The sequence below is a fragment of the Accipiter gentilis genome, chromosome 1, assembly GCF_929443795.1.
Source record: "Accipiter gentilis chromosome 1, bAccGen1.1, whole genome shotgun sequence".
Lineage (NCBI taxonomy): Eukaryota > Metazoa > Chordata > Aves > Accipitriformes > Accipitridae > Astur > Astur gentilis.
Window position 1 is genome coordinate 37,527,581 of NC_064880.1, and position 14,815 is coordinate 37,542,395.

Below are 14,815 nucleotides of genomic sequence, written 5' to 3' on the forward strand. Positions count from 1 at the left end.
TGAGCCTATAGAACAGCTAACCATGGCCTAAAGGGGCAGGTTTTGCTTCCAGCCTCTCCCACCTGCTGGCTCTGGCACCTGTCAGATCTCTCTGTGAGCTCAGTGGAGGTTTTTTACATTAATTAGTTTGGGGAAAGGACTGAACATGAGGTCTGGCGGAGGGGGTGATGCAGCACCATGCAGCTGGGGCAGCAGCAAGGGAGGAGGAGGAAATGCCACATCTTCAGACCAATTATTTTTGTTTGGATGGTAGTTATTTTTCAGCGGGATCTCCTTTCTGGTCCTCTTAATCTTGAAGCAACATCGGCACAAGAACGTTGGTGGGAGTGAGTAGCAGGCAGGGAGAGCTCCCTGCCCCTTGTGCTGCAGGCTTGTGCTTGACTGTAGTTTGTGTGAGCTGGCCCCAGTGTGTCACAGTGCTCTTGTGTGCTGCTTCAGGTGTGACAAATTCCTGATAATTTTGCTTTAGAAGTAGCATTCCCTTTTTTTGACAAGTTGCTGTGGGAGAACTGTCGGTTCTCCACCTTTTTTTACTTTTCCTGTAGTGGAACATTTGGAGGGATCCAGGGTTATATTTCTTTCTACAGTGACTGGTGTGTCATCAAATTTCTTATGTCAGATGGTATGTTTTACTGATGTTTCAGACCTTTGACTAAGTTGTTGTAAATGCTAGATATTTATTAAGAGAAATAATTTGTTTACCCCCACCTCCCAAGACTTTGTGATGCTGACTGGGTCATAACAGGTGCATGGGGAGAGTATGGATGGAGCCCTCTCATGATAGCATTTTGAGTTGAAAAAGGTTGTATTGCACTGAGATGGTGAAGTAACCGTAATCCCTTTGCACTGGGTTCAGTGTTTTAAGAGAGGATGAAAAATATGGAGCCCTTTTTTAAATTCTTAGGTCTTTGAAGACATTTTTAGCTTATATTTAAAAAAAAAACAAAAACCAAACCAAAACAACCACCCCCACCCCCCCAAAAAAAACCCCAAATACAAAGATTGAGCACAAAGTATTTCAGAAGTGTAATTTTCCCAGCAAAATAAACCCTTAGTTTCTGATTGAGGTGGTTTTCCCACCTCTCTTATAAACTGCTGTTGTATCTAGATGGGCTTTCCAAGAAACTAGAGATCTGCATGGAAAAAAAAAAGAAATCTCACTGATGGACATGGAGTGTTTTACTATTGCAGTCTTTTATATACCTGATCAAACTTAAATAAAAATCAGGAATAATTTTTATTTTTAACCCTGTGTGTAATTTGAAGGAGATAAGACAGGTTCTAGAGCAATGTATAGTGAAACTTGGGTGCTAGAGTGTAATTAGTGTTCATGTCTATTAATTCATCATCATTATTTAGATCGGTAGTGTGGCAGTATGCAGGTCAGGCCAAATTAGGAGAAGAGTCCAATCTGATGGGCAGTGTTTTACTCTGTCTTGTGTAGTGCCTAATGACCTTGGCTGTGGTTTCCAATCTTGTATGAAGCTTTGAGTATAGCAATATACTGGCATGGAGGTCATTGTGTAGCTAGTGCCTGATCTTAGGAAAAGCTAAAGAAGAGGCAGCAAAATGAAGAATTAAGCAAAAAAGGGCAAGGGAATTGAAAATGAGATTATGCTTAGGTATGTATCATCAAACTTCCATGCAGTCTGTAGATGTGAAGTATTCTTTTGCTTCCTCTGCTTTAGGAGTTACCCTCAACCTGTGTGGATAGTAGAGCCTTTACTAAACAGCCAGTCCTTATAGGTGACTTAGCATGAATTAACAATTAAGTAATGGTATAATAAAGTAGCAGTGGCATTATTAGGGAGCACAACTTCTGATTTTATTCTTGTGCTTGGCCGTAACCCTGAAAGTTTTGACACGACTTAATTGTTGCAATGTTGCATACACACTAAGCATATTTCTTACTGACTTACTCCCTTAGCAAATTTTTTAAGCTATGTCAAACCCGTCTTTCCTGAGAGCAAATTATAAAGTGAGTAGAAGTTTGCACTTAACATTTAAAACTTTCCCCATTTAAAATTATATTTCAAACTTGATGTGGAAGTTTCAGACAGCTAAATGGGACTGTATGAAGCTCTTATTGCTTAACGTTCAAAAATGTCACACTTGATAGCAAAGCAGGTTTTAGAAAGCTTATCCAGGAATATAGGGACTGTTGAGCTATAGTGATACTGTCCTTTCAGTTCTGTCAGCTTCCAAGATCACCGATCACATTAATTCTATGAGGCTTAATGTTTGCTTGAAATGGACCAAGAAGTATTTCAGTGCAAGTGCTTCCTACCCTCTCCATTTGAAGTGTTTTGTTTGAATTTGTAAGTATTTTGGCCTTTTAAAAATTGATTTATGTTTATAGTCACTTTCTTGTTTTCAGCTAAGCCATAACATTAAAACTGTGACCTTACGACCAAATGGTAGAAAACTGTGCTGCCTGATGCTAACACTAAAGGATACCAGCTTCCTGACAATTGATAAGGTACCATTTAAAGATGCAAATGAAATGCGGATGTATTTGGATGCAGTCCATCAAGACAGAGTTCATACTGGTAAGTGCAATTGTTGTAAATCATGTTAATAACAGTTTGGAGAGGGGATGGTGCTGTGTTTTCTTTTTTTTCATCTTTAGTCATTTTGTCCTCCTTGTGTTACTGACTTCCTTTGCATTTGTGTAAATGCTTCTTTCTGGCCCTTTTTTGTTACATTGCCTTTCTCATGATGTGCCTTTGTCATGCTGAACAATAAGCAGAGATTAAACATGTAGGAGTTGTTTATGTAGTAAGTATGTTGGTATTTGAAAAACTCTTGTCTATCACACATGCACAGTCTCTTTTTTTTTTTTATTTTACCTCTTATTTTATTTTGTTCTTTTTAAGGGTAGGGACTTTACTGCCAACTGAATAAACAACCAATATAAGGGATAGCCGTAAACATATGCTTATGTCAGTGCACTCAGAATATTGTACTGTCTGTTTGAAAGAAATCTAGTGTGTCCCTTCCAAAATCAACTCAGCTAAATAACATCTTACAAATAAGAATGCCAATCAGTTAAATGACAATCAAATTAAAAGTTGTGTACTTTTCCTGTCAGCTGGGAAACCCTCTCAGGGATCTGGCAGCTTTGGAGGTGTGCTGGGCAGCAGGACCACACAGAAGGAAGCTAATAGGCAATTCTCTTATATAGAGAACCAGGTTTGTTTAATTGTTCACACTTCTCCTTTCCTTCAGTTCTATTTCATTCATTTCCTCCTCTCATTCTCTTACTGTATGTTGTAATAGCACTGTAAATACTTACTTTGCATCCAAAGTCTTTATTATCTAGAGGGCTTGGAATAGATGTATACAGAGTGGGTGGCAACGGTGTGTCTTGCTCATGAGGAGCCCTATATTCTGTATGAATAAGAGAGGTCAGTGTCTGGCTGTGGAAGACAGAATATGTTCTTCATGCTGAGCTATCAGTCAGGCAGAGAAGAAGCAGAAATAGAGGGAAAGTACATGATTAAGACTTGTTTCTCACATAGTTCTGAATATCTCTATGTTTATACCGAACACCTTACGTAGCAGCTGAACATGTTATAGTCAGCATAGGTCTTAATGAGTTTAGCAGACTTCAGCCAAATGTATATACTGAAAAGCTGCTGACCCAGTTTTATATTGGAATAAAGTGACTGAATTTGTGGCATTCTGCTCAGAATTTTGCCGACTTTTCCCTGAAAGTGATTTTTCCTTCAGAATATTTTTGTTATTCCTTTTCTCCCTGCATAACACAGATTTCGTGTTGTATCTACTGTCTTTAATTTGCTTTATCTCTGTGAATATACTTGTATTACCACCCTGACGGAGAATATTTTTGACGTCACAAAACAAATTTTACATGTTGCTTAAAGGCAGTCTCACAGTAAAAACTCTAAAGCTGTGTATACAGTGGTAAGATTAGACATGTTTAGTTTTCAAGTCTAAAATTTACCAACATTCCTTAGTCAACCAACTATTAGCTCTTTCCATTGCATTACATGTGGTGCTTGCTTGACCCAAGGCTGTCAGGGCACTGTTCTAATTGTGTGGGTTTTAATACAGCTTCTTTTTTTTTTTTTTTTTTTTTTTTTTTTTAATACCACCCAGGATTGATCTGGGGATAGTTAGGAATCATGCCTTGGGTTTTTTAATGTCAAAGCATGTAAAGGAGATTTTAAAAACTAAAGTTCAGCAGACTTAGCATTGGAAAATGAGAAGAGAAATTGGTTACTGCAGTAGAGTTTCATGTTTATGACTTGCATCCATAAGGTCAAAATTTTACCTATGTTTAATTAGGGTTAAACTCTCTTGATCTATTTTAAGTAGCATTTTTCTGCTTTTGGATGCTACACTGTAGCAAGTAAAGCAGTGTTGCAACTGCTAGATAAGACTAAAGATGGTCATGTTTTTCACGCTTTCGGTTGTCTCCCTGGCCCCTGCCACTTGGGTTTTGCAGACTCCTCCCAAAAGAGTGACTGTGGAAAGTAAGGAGGAAAATCCATTTCGCAAGGTGCTGGGTACCCCAGCGAGAGCGTCTGTTAAGAATTCCGCTGGAACTGGAACACCTACCAATAGGGTGAACATTTCAGCGTCTCCTGCGTCATCAGTCCCTCACAGAACGGGCTTGTTGGAGAATCGGTAGGAGTGTTATCATCTTATTATGATATTGTTAAAATTTAGCTCTTTATAGAGCTGCAGGTGGAACTCAGTACACCTAGAAGTAAGAAGGGAATATGTTTCTTCCTTTGGTTTTGCTGTTACTTTTAACAGGATGTTAATACGTGCTTTTCTAGCCTCTGGCTGGTACTGGCACTAGAGCTTTATGAACAACTTAAGAGTTGGGCAGACCAAATTCTTCTCTGTATGCTATGTTATAAAAGTGGAGATTGTGGAAGATAGGTGCAAAATGCACAGAAAGCATTGAGGAGTTCTGTTCAGTTGGAAGAGGATCATTTACTAGCCTTTCTGAAAGAATGACCACTTCAAAAATTTTCTATCATCAGTGAAAAGAGGAAAAGAACACAACCTCCTGGTTCAGAAATGAGTGAAGATTATCCCAAAGAGAATGATTCTTCAACGTAAGTAACCATTGTTTCTAGTTTCTGATTTTAAACTCTTCGTTCATTCGTAAAGGTAAATTTTTCTGAAAAGAATGCTTGGGTGTTTCCTGTCTCAGCAACATGGTACAGGCTAGCCACTTGTCAAATTCTGAACACACTGGGTGCTTGAAATGGGGTTTGCATTCAGGATTAATGAGGGAAATACAACCTGTGCTAGCAGTTGATTTCCAGGAACTGGCGCATGCAAACTTTCTGTCATCTTTCTTTTGTCAGTTTAGTCAGGATTGTCATATGTGCTATACATGTATAACAATAGGTACCTTCATTATTGAACTTGCTTTGACCCCTTCAAAACAAAATTCATAAAGGGAAATTGCCATTTCGAGAATAAGCTCTGTGTGTTTGAAATTGCATTTAATCATAAGTCAGAAGGTTTGTTTAAATGAATTGGTTAAACTTACCTGCAAGTAAAGTTTAACTGTTCCCTAGTCAAGTATTAAAGGTGACAGGAGAGAAACGCTTTAAAACAAGTTGTAAATATCAAGCAGGAATGTCCTGTATCTTCTATAACTGCACCAACTTCCACTCTTGTTTATCTGTAGGAATAATAAAGCCTTGAGTGATCCAGCATGGAAGTACTTGAACAGTAGCAGAGAGAAACAGCTGAATCTGAAGCAGGCAGAGGAAAATAGGACATCAGGTAAAAAAATAGAAGTAAAGCCAAATGATACCTGTCTTTGACCACTACGATTTTATGCTTCGATATTAGTTTAGAAAGTTGCTGCAGAGGTGGTTTTCCTAATCTGCTTTCCCTGTGCCACTAACTTTCTTGCTTCCTACAGAGCCATATATGAGATGCGGAAAATTTGCCTTTGTTTTCAAAGCCTATCCTGGTTTAGTGTGACCCTGACCTTTATACTTGGCTGCTGATGCCAGCCCATGTGCCGGCTTGTTTGAAAATTCAACAGGCAGCTTCAAACTTTGCTCCAAGCTGCCCTTCCCTTTGGGAGAGGATTCCTGTAAACACCTAAAAATTTCCTTTTTGCTTGCTTTCTTGTTTATTTTTAAAGCTCTCCTTTGCTGTTAATGCACACGTGAATCGTAGGCTGGGTTTTGTGCTGAAACTGTGTACCATTTGCTTTTACTTTCCTATCTCTTCTCTAGAACTTAGAGGGGGAACTCTTTGGGGCCAGGACTCTCTTTTTGTTTGTACCAAAGTTCTGTTGGATACTGGTGTGTGACAAGGTTTTATAGACAATATAGAAATATTGACAGTATGCACGTAAGCTAGTAAGCAGCACCGTTCTTCAGTTTTATAATAAATACTGAGCCTCTCCCCAGAAAGGGGAATGCATTCAAGATCTTGTTTTTATGGGGAACGTTGCTGAATGCATTCTTTTTTTAGTGCAGCTCTGATGGCACAAGCATATTGCTGGATGAGCCAGTAAGGTAAATGTTTATCTCTGAATGAAAATTGGTTTGCTCTTTAGAGTCAAAATCAGAATCTGTGAGAGTATACCTGCAAGCTCAGGTAACAGTATTGTGATCTTCCTTCATATATCTGCATTTTTGAAAGTTGCGTGGCTCAAACCACTTAAAGCTGGGATAGAAGCAAATGTTTATTCATTATCCGAACTAAATTACGCTGTGATTCACTGTAATAGGTGGTTTTTAGACTCTTGAGAGCATTTTTTTATATGCCACCATCTGAGGCATTAGAGTCTCAGTATCTTACAGAATGATATCAGAACAATGGAACAATCATGTTTTGCCCCAAGCCTGTAGTAATTTACTGTGGAATTTGGAGTGGAAGGGGAAACTGTTTTCACTTCTGTATATTTACCTTGAATTTTGAGAGCACTGTATTGGAAATCATTAGTGAGTTTTCTGTTATGTGTATCTTGTATATTTGAACAAGAGGTGGGTATTTATTATCCTTCAGATAGTTAAGACCATTCAATGACTTTTTAATGTTTTATATTGTGGTTTGGATTTGATGGAGATTATGGTATTAAATTCAATTAAAACTCCAGAATATCTTTATTTGTGTATGATTAATAGTCGCATTAGTACTTCTAAGTATGTGTGTTAGTACTTTCCAACCAATTCTAGAAAACAGTATTTGAAGATTTTTAAACCTTTTGACTAAATACTTTTAAACAAGTTGTATATTGTTGTTGTGGTTTAGCACCCCAGCCAGCAGCTAAGCACCATGCAGCCAGTGGGATGGGGGAGAGAATCAGGGGCAGGGGGGAAGTAAAACTCATGGGTTGAGATAAGAACAGTTTAATAGGACAGAAAGGAAGGAAATAATAACAACAATAATAAAATAACAACAACAACAATAATAATAAAATAATTGGAATATGCAAAACAAGTGATGCAAAATGCAATTGCTCGCCACTTGCCAACCGATGCCCAGTTAGTTCCTGAGCACCAATCAGTCCCCCCAGGCCAACTCCCCCCAGTTTATAAACTAGGCATGACATCACATGGTATGAAATATTCCTTTGGCGAGTTTAGGTCAGCTGTCTTGGCTGTGTCCCTTCCCAGCTTCTTGTGCCTCTCCAGCCTTCTTTCTGGCTGGGCATGAGAAGCTGAAAAATCCTTGACTTAGTCTAAACATTACTTGGCAACAACTGAAAACATCAGTGTTATCAACATTCTTCTCATACTGAATCAAAAGCATAACACTATACCAGCTACTAGAAAGAAAACTAACTCTATCCCAGCTGAAACCAGGACAATTGTATAAATAGCTGAGTTACCTGTAACAAAATGACCTGTCTCTCTTTCTGTTTTTCAAGGTATTTTACCACTGCAGTCATCATCCTTTTATGGTAGTCGGTCCTCATCAAAAGAGTACTCCACTGGCAGTTCCACCCTGGACAGGTAGGACTGATTCACTAGCGTGAACTGTAAATGACAGTTCTTTCCCAGGAATTAGGGTCTTCAGTTTCCTGTGTGTTTATCGTGTGATATATAGCTTATATGCATGAAATGTGTATATAGATTTCCCCCCCACACCCCAGGAGTACAATCTAAGTATTCAGTGTGGCTACAATTGCTCTAGTTATATCTACAAACTCCAGTTACTGCTTGCTATAGATAGACTTTCCAAAATCACTCAAGTCTGTTTTAGTCATTGTGAATGACTGATCCAGATGATATTTAAACTCTAGGTGGTTCTAATTCTATATAAATTCTGGAACTTTAGACTGAATCCTTGCTTCATTTTCCCCAAGTAGATAAATGGCATGAAACTATATTTTAGTAACAGCATTTTAGTAATACTGAATCCTGCTGAGGTTGGGATTCTTCTCTGTTAGACGCTGTGCAATCAAACTGTTGGTCTCTGCCCTAGATACATGAGATAAAAGATCAAGGAAGAAAAGAGGCATTGTCCATGCTTTACATGTGAGGGACTACTGAGGTCCAGAGTGATTAGGTTACAAGAACAAGAGGCTGAAAATGAAGACTCTGGCCCAGATGTTAATTTTGAGCATATCTTAGGAGTAGTGGTCTCATGCTACGTGATTGTTCTTCCCCTCATCATACAGTGTGGAATTGTTAAATATCTTAAAGACAAAAGGCTTGGTTACACTGCATGCACACCTGTGGATGTAAGGAAATCTAACCAAAGTATTTAAGCACCCTGAAAAGTTCTCTCTCTCACACCTCTTTTGCATTATGATACATGCCAGTTATCTTGTGTGGCTTTACCAATCCTTGTCTTCTACAACAATACAATTCCAGTGTCATGGACTATAGCTATTTAAGGAAGAGCATTAGAAATCTTACACTTCTTATCCTTTTATGTTTTTAGGTCTAGTGTATCCAGCCAGACTCCTTCAGCCAAAAGAAGCCTGGGATTTCTTTCTCAGCCTGCCCCTCTTTCTGTTAAAAAAATGAGATCTAATCAAGATTATACAGGGTGGAACAAACCCCGAGTGCCCCTTTCCACCCATCCTCAACAACAATTACAAGGGTAAACTTAATTTTCTTTATCTAGTATGCACACTTTGATCATCAGAACACGCACATTCTTGTTACAATTATTTAAGAAAAAAAAAAAGTCCTGAAATTAATGAACAGAGACAGGGAACACTTTCCCTAGTTTGGAAAATATGTAATCTTAAATTCACTTCCTGAAGATTTTAGAGATATAGTAATTGCAGATAATTCATGTTCCTTTCATACACTTTCATGATTTATTTCTCTATCTTGTGTATGTACATGCATTTTTTTAAATTTTGATTGTAGAAACTCCTAGGTGCTTTCCTGATAAATGCCACCTCAGTTTAGTCTGGAGGGCAGGAGGAGAGCTCCAATAGGAAACTCTGTGGGGAGTGGCTGGGGTGAATGTCCTACATGTTAGTAGTGCCATGTTTAACACTGGCATGTTTACGCATTGACATACCTACCATGTTCCATCTTCTTTTTTTCCAGATTTTCAAACTTGGGAAACACCTGCTATATGAATGCCATTCTACAGTCCTTGTTTTCAATTCAGTCTTTTGCTAATGATTTGCTCAAGCAGGGTATCCCATGGAAAAAAATTCCACTCAATGCACTTATCAGGTAAAATTCACTTTCTAGGAAGGATATTTTCTCTTTCGTTACTGAGAAACTAGTTTTGTAATACTGAAGCAGAGGGTAATACTTTGTAGAGGCTAATCTGCATGTGTAGATAATAAAATAAATCCTAGAGCTCTCTCTGTATTTTGGAGTTTTACTTTACAAATAGGAAGTAGGCTCTTAAAAATTGCAATGCTGAGTTACAGGCAGTCTTTTATACCTTCCACTGTATTTCTAGTGGCAGAGTGTAATGCTTCAGAGGAAAATGCAAGAAACTGCAAAATAAATAGATGTAGAATAACTTCTTTTTAAAACATTACCAGCTTAATGGCCACTAACTTCACCTGATACATGAGGGCTTATGCTTTTTTGGAAAATATCCTTTGTCTAGTAGCTGTGGAGAGTGTTCAAGTTCTGCATACTTAATATTTTTATAAATTCAGCTGAACTCTCAGTTCAGTCAAACTTCATGTCAAGAAACTCCAAAGGTTTCTGTAATATGTAAAAAAATCTCTCTTTGAAATTTTGAATTCCTGTGCCATTCCGATTCCACTGTATGTCTTATCAGACAAACTGCTGTTTGCTCCATGTACTGCAGTCTCCGCCATTTGAGATTTTTATTATATATACTCTTGTGTACCTCATTTCTTTTCTCTTGCTGACCAAGATTCAGGATTATCAGGACCATTTCTGCTTCCATTTCTTAGTGTTTTATATCTTTTGGGGTAATTTCTATTTTTGCTCTGTCTTCTTGAACTCTTCCTACACTACTTGGGATCAGAGGTTGTTCCACGTGCCTCTTGAAATGTCTTTTCCCTAATTTTTGTAGAAAGACCTCTGAAGCTTGTGGCCCATATACCTAATGGTAAACTGTGTGGGTAGAGCTTGTGTCATAGTACCTCTGATGGAGGGCAGTGTGCGATCCTGTGCCTAAGAACAAGTCAGCTTTGATACTCAGTAGCATCTACTTTGGCTTCTATTGGTTTGGGTATTGGCACTTGATCTAACATGACAAATGTTTTTCTGGTTGAAAAGTGATTGCCTATCAACTGCTTTGTGGTGGAAAAGGCATTTTTCCTAACGTGCTTCCCTGAGCAGTTGTAGAGGGTTAGGGTAGCGTACACTGTTAACTGTAGCTCAGCAGAATAGCAGAAACTTGTTGAGTTGCAGTAAACTGATCAGATTCTTTGGGTAACTGAGTATTAGTTATTGTTTGGGGTGGGAGGGGATTGCACAGGTCTTTCCTGTCTTTCTGTCTTTTTTTGTGCATCACGGAACATGATGTCTTCCCATCATCTTCCCATGTATGTACTATGACTGAAACTGTTGTGTTTGGAATACATTGGGTGTGTATTTCCTGTGAAATAGTAAAGCAGTTGTAAAAGATAACTAAATCACAATAACTGAGAGGCACAGGTAAAGTCAGTTTCAACAGTTTTTTAACAGTTTTTTAACAGTAACACTATACATAGCATGGATCTAGGAACTCTTCATGGCTCTTTTTATTACAGCTTTTGTCTACTCTGTTGTAATGTTTTACTGCCAAAAGAAGTAAGGCTTGAAACTGAGTGGAAATTTAAAATAAAAAAAATAAAAAATAAATAGAAACCAGTGTGACCATGCAAGTTGAATTTAATGATTTCGTGCTGCTTATTTTAGTGCCAAGTGATGTCATCTCGTATCAGTACAAACATTTTCAAAAAGCATTGTGTGTGTGGGGGGGGTTCTCATAAAAGATATAGCAGAAATAAGTTTATAGAACTTTATAAAGCTCTTCTCTTTACCTTAAAAGATTGTGAAATTTTTTTGTTCATTTGGGTCCTGTTCCAATGGTGACCTCAAATGAGATTTCAAAATACTTGAAATGGAGAAGGTTAATTATATATGAGATATTTTCATACAGAACCCCTAAACCACTTATCACAGGAGAAAAGCTTTTAGAGACTCTTAAAATGAGGTATCATGAGTTTTATTTTGTTTCTCTAAAGTCCTGGAAAGCCAATCAGTGTTTCATTGCATTGACTTCTGCAGACGTTTTGCCCATCTGCTTGCTAAAAAGGATGTCTGCAGCCCTGAGGTTAAGAAAGAGCTGCTCAAGAAGGTGAAAAGTGCCATTTCAGCTACTGCAGAGAGATTTTCTGGGTACATGCAGAACGTAAGTACCATATTGTCTCGAAATAATTATGTGTAATTTGTTCGGTGTTTGGACTGCACTGAACTTCTTTCAAGCTTCATCTCTATTTGACAGAGACTTGAGGTTCTGATTGAATGACAACGATTGCTTGCTGTTTGTTAGAGCAGAACTGCCTTAATATTGCTGAATGCAATGAACTAAAACATAATCTCCCAAGTCTGTGTGTGTTTGAGAGAAAGATACTGAATGAAGTTGTACAAAATCACTTAAGAGTTTACTCCGTTTCTAGGATGCACATGAGTTCTTGAGCCAGTGTCTGGATCAGCTGAAGGAAGACATGGAAAAGTTAAACAAAACTTGGAAAAGTGAGCCAGTCCCTAATGAAGATAACTCACCTGGACGGGCTTCTGATGACCTCTCAGCCACCAAAGTTTATACGTGTCCAGTTATCAGTAACCTAGAGTTTGAGGTTCAGCATTCTATCATTTGCAAAATGTAAGTATGCTTGAGACCTTTTCTTGTACTTACCTTAAAAGACTGGGAAGTGTTTCTATCTTATATGACTTCATCTGCAGGCTATAATTAGAACTGTGTTTTTTTCAAAGCTAGATATTTAGAAAATATTCTATGGTCTAGAAATGCTGTAAACTTCACACCATGCTGTCTGCTGCTACAGGCCTTCTTTAAACAGTTTCATACCATCTAGTTCGTCATTACATATCCAGCGGAAAACCTCTGTGCTCTGCTTTTTGTGTACTGGTTTTATAAGAATAGAGAGAAAAGGGGGTTTCAGCCAAGTAGTGGTTCTTCGGGGGGGGGGGGGGAAGGGCGAGCCATGTTTATAATTTGTTCTTTCTAAGGGCTTCCAGGGAATGGCATTTTCTTCTGTCTTTCTAGGTTATTGCGGAAAAAGGTGTAAACCAGTATGTCTGGGCATTTGTTGCATAGGAACTGTGCAGCAGATTCCCGTACAGGATGCTTGCATTCCACAGAGTTTTGAACACAGCTATTTGGGAATATTACTCTGTGTGCACTGCATTAGTTCTCTAAAGTAATTGAAAGTAAATTGCATGCAAGTAGTAATTATTGAAGGCAAATGAAGGTAGAGTCTTCACTACCCCCCCCAAAAAAAAGCATAAGAAAACTGCGATTTTTTTTTTTATTATTTTTATTTTTTTTTTTAGATGGAGTCTATTTTGTTTCTAAAAACAGTTTGAAAGTATTTCTAGGCTTTCCCTTCTTCTGCACTTGGCTGGGCTCACTTCTTTTCTCCTAAGAATGCTGAATGAAGATGTGTTCAGCTACATAGCAGTCACTTTGATTTCCCCTATACCTGATCACTTGCCTCTCCAAAGCAGTCTGTGGTTTTTTGCTCTCACCCTTACACAAGTGTTTCTTTCAACTTCTAAAGCATCAAAGTGAGATCTCAAAATTCAACTTTGTCATAAGCATCAGTTTCATTTTGATCAGTAAAAATAAATCAACTAAGAGGCATATATTTACTGGGAAGTTACTTTAGCCTAAGAAGTGTAAGTTGTCATTAATTTCAAGTCTAGTTTTCATCAGACTTGCATAAGTGTCATAGTTTAACCCCAGCCAGCAACTAAGCACCACGCAGTGGGATGGGGGAGAAAATCGGGAAAAGAAATAAAACTCGTGGGTTAAGATGAGAACGGTTTAATAGAACAGAAAAGAAGAAACTAATAATGATAACACTAATAAAATGACAATAATGATAATAAAAGGATTGGAATATACAAGTGATGCACAATACAATTGCTCGCCACCTGCCGATCGATGCCCAGCTAGTCCCTGAGTGGCGATTCCCCCCCACCCCCATTCCCCCCAGTTTCTATACTAGGCGTGAGGTCCCATGGTATGGAATACCCCTTTGGCCAGTTTGGGTCGGCTGCCCTGGCTGTGTCCTGTGCCAACTCCTTGTGTTCCTCCAGCTTTCTCGCTGGCTGGGCATGAGAAGCTGAAAAATCCTTGACTTTAGCCTAAACATTACTTAGCAACAACTGAAAACATCAGTGTTATCAACATTCTTCTCATACTGAACTCAAAACATAGCACTGTACCAGCTACTAGGAAGACAATTAACTCTATCCCAGCTGAAACCAGGACAATAAGTGTGTTTCTTTTTTAGGTGTGGTGAAACAGTCACTAAACGAGAACAGTTTAATGACCTCTCCATTGACCTTCCACGAAGAAAGAAATTGCTTCCTTCCCGATCGATCCAGGATTCCCTTGACCTCTTTTTTCGGGTACATAGTTGGGGTGGGGAGAGGGGGGTTATTCACTGCAGAGTATATGTAGGTTATGTACCATATGGAAATTTTGGTCATATAGCCAATTATTAGTTTCTATGACCATGATTGCAGGCATGTGAAATAATTAACTTTGCACTTTTTTTAGGTTTGTACGTTAACAGCATACAGGAGTGTTTATTGTAAAATGCTGTGCAGAAGTTAACTGATCCTTTCAATACTACTGTGAAATAGGTAAACTTCCCCATTTTGTGGTGGATGAGTTGAGGCATAAACAAATACAAAGGAGAGAAGGGAAGATGTCAGACTGAGATACATCACTCAAGAATTGCTGCTTCCTCTCCTGGGCTAGGATGCTTTAACAGCTTATGTACTGGCCTAAATTAGCATGGAGAAAAAAGGTCATGCAGATATAGTAATTAAAAAAAATAGTTGTAATACGTGGATGCTCATCTTGTAAGTAGATCTTCAAGGTGAGGTTTCTGAAAGCTAAAAATGAGCCTTACATCTGTGAATTAGTGTGTTTTGTCATATCTTGAGACAGACCTGTGTTTTTTCTCCATTTACAGATAGTGGTTTCAACAGATAGAATAATAGACATGCTTATTCCTCTAAAAGCTGGTGGAGGTCTTTATACTTTGGATTTAAAAAATTGTTAAAATTGTAGTGGTGTCATTTGGCCTCACTTAAAGAAAAGGGCTGTAGAAATGTTTGATGGCTAAGTCATGTAATTTCAGCACAGTGATGCTTCCCCTTTT

The 14,815-nt window shown here is 38.3% G+C and overlaps 1 protein-coding gene across 6 annotated transcripts in view; it reads left to right on the forward strand.

Moving 5' to 3' along the window:
* USP37 (ubiquitin specific peptidase 37) overlaps nt 1-14,815 on the forward strand; it is a 38,932-nt gene that overhangs the window by 3,384 nt on the left and 20,733 nt on the right. For 5 of the 6 annotated variants that reach the window (XM_049834892.1, XM_049834723.1, XM_049835070.1 and 2 more), the window contains exons 3-13: nt 2,378-2,549; nt 3,092-3,192; nt 4,472-4,653; nt 5,019-5,093; nt 5,678-5,775; nt 7,883-7,967; nt 8,902-9,063; nt 9,525-9,656; nt 11,685-11,808; nt 12,077-12,282; nt 13,937-14,054. In XM_049834892.1, the coding sequence (XP_049690849.1) occupies nt 2,378-2,549; nt 3,092-3,192; nt 4,472-4,653; nt 5,019-5,093; nt 5,678-5,775; nt 7,883-7,967; nt 8,902-9,063; nt 9,525-9,656; nt 11,685-11,808; nt 12,077-12,282; nt 13,937-14,054 (1,455 nt within the window). Of the gene's footprint in view, nt 1-2,377; nt 2,550-3,091; nt 3,193-4,471; nt 4,654-5,018; nt 5,094-5,677; nt 5,776-7,882; nt 7,968-8,901; nt 9,064-9,524; nt 9,657-11,684; nt 11,809-12,076; nt 12,283-13,936; nt 14,055-14,815 lie in introns of those variants that run through there. The other variant, XM_049835157.1, reaches the window with a different exon arrangement.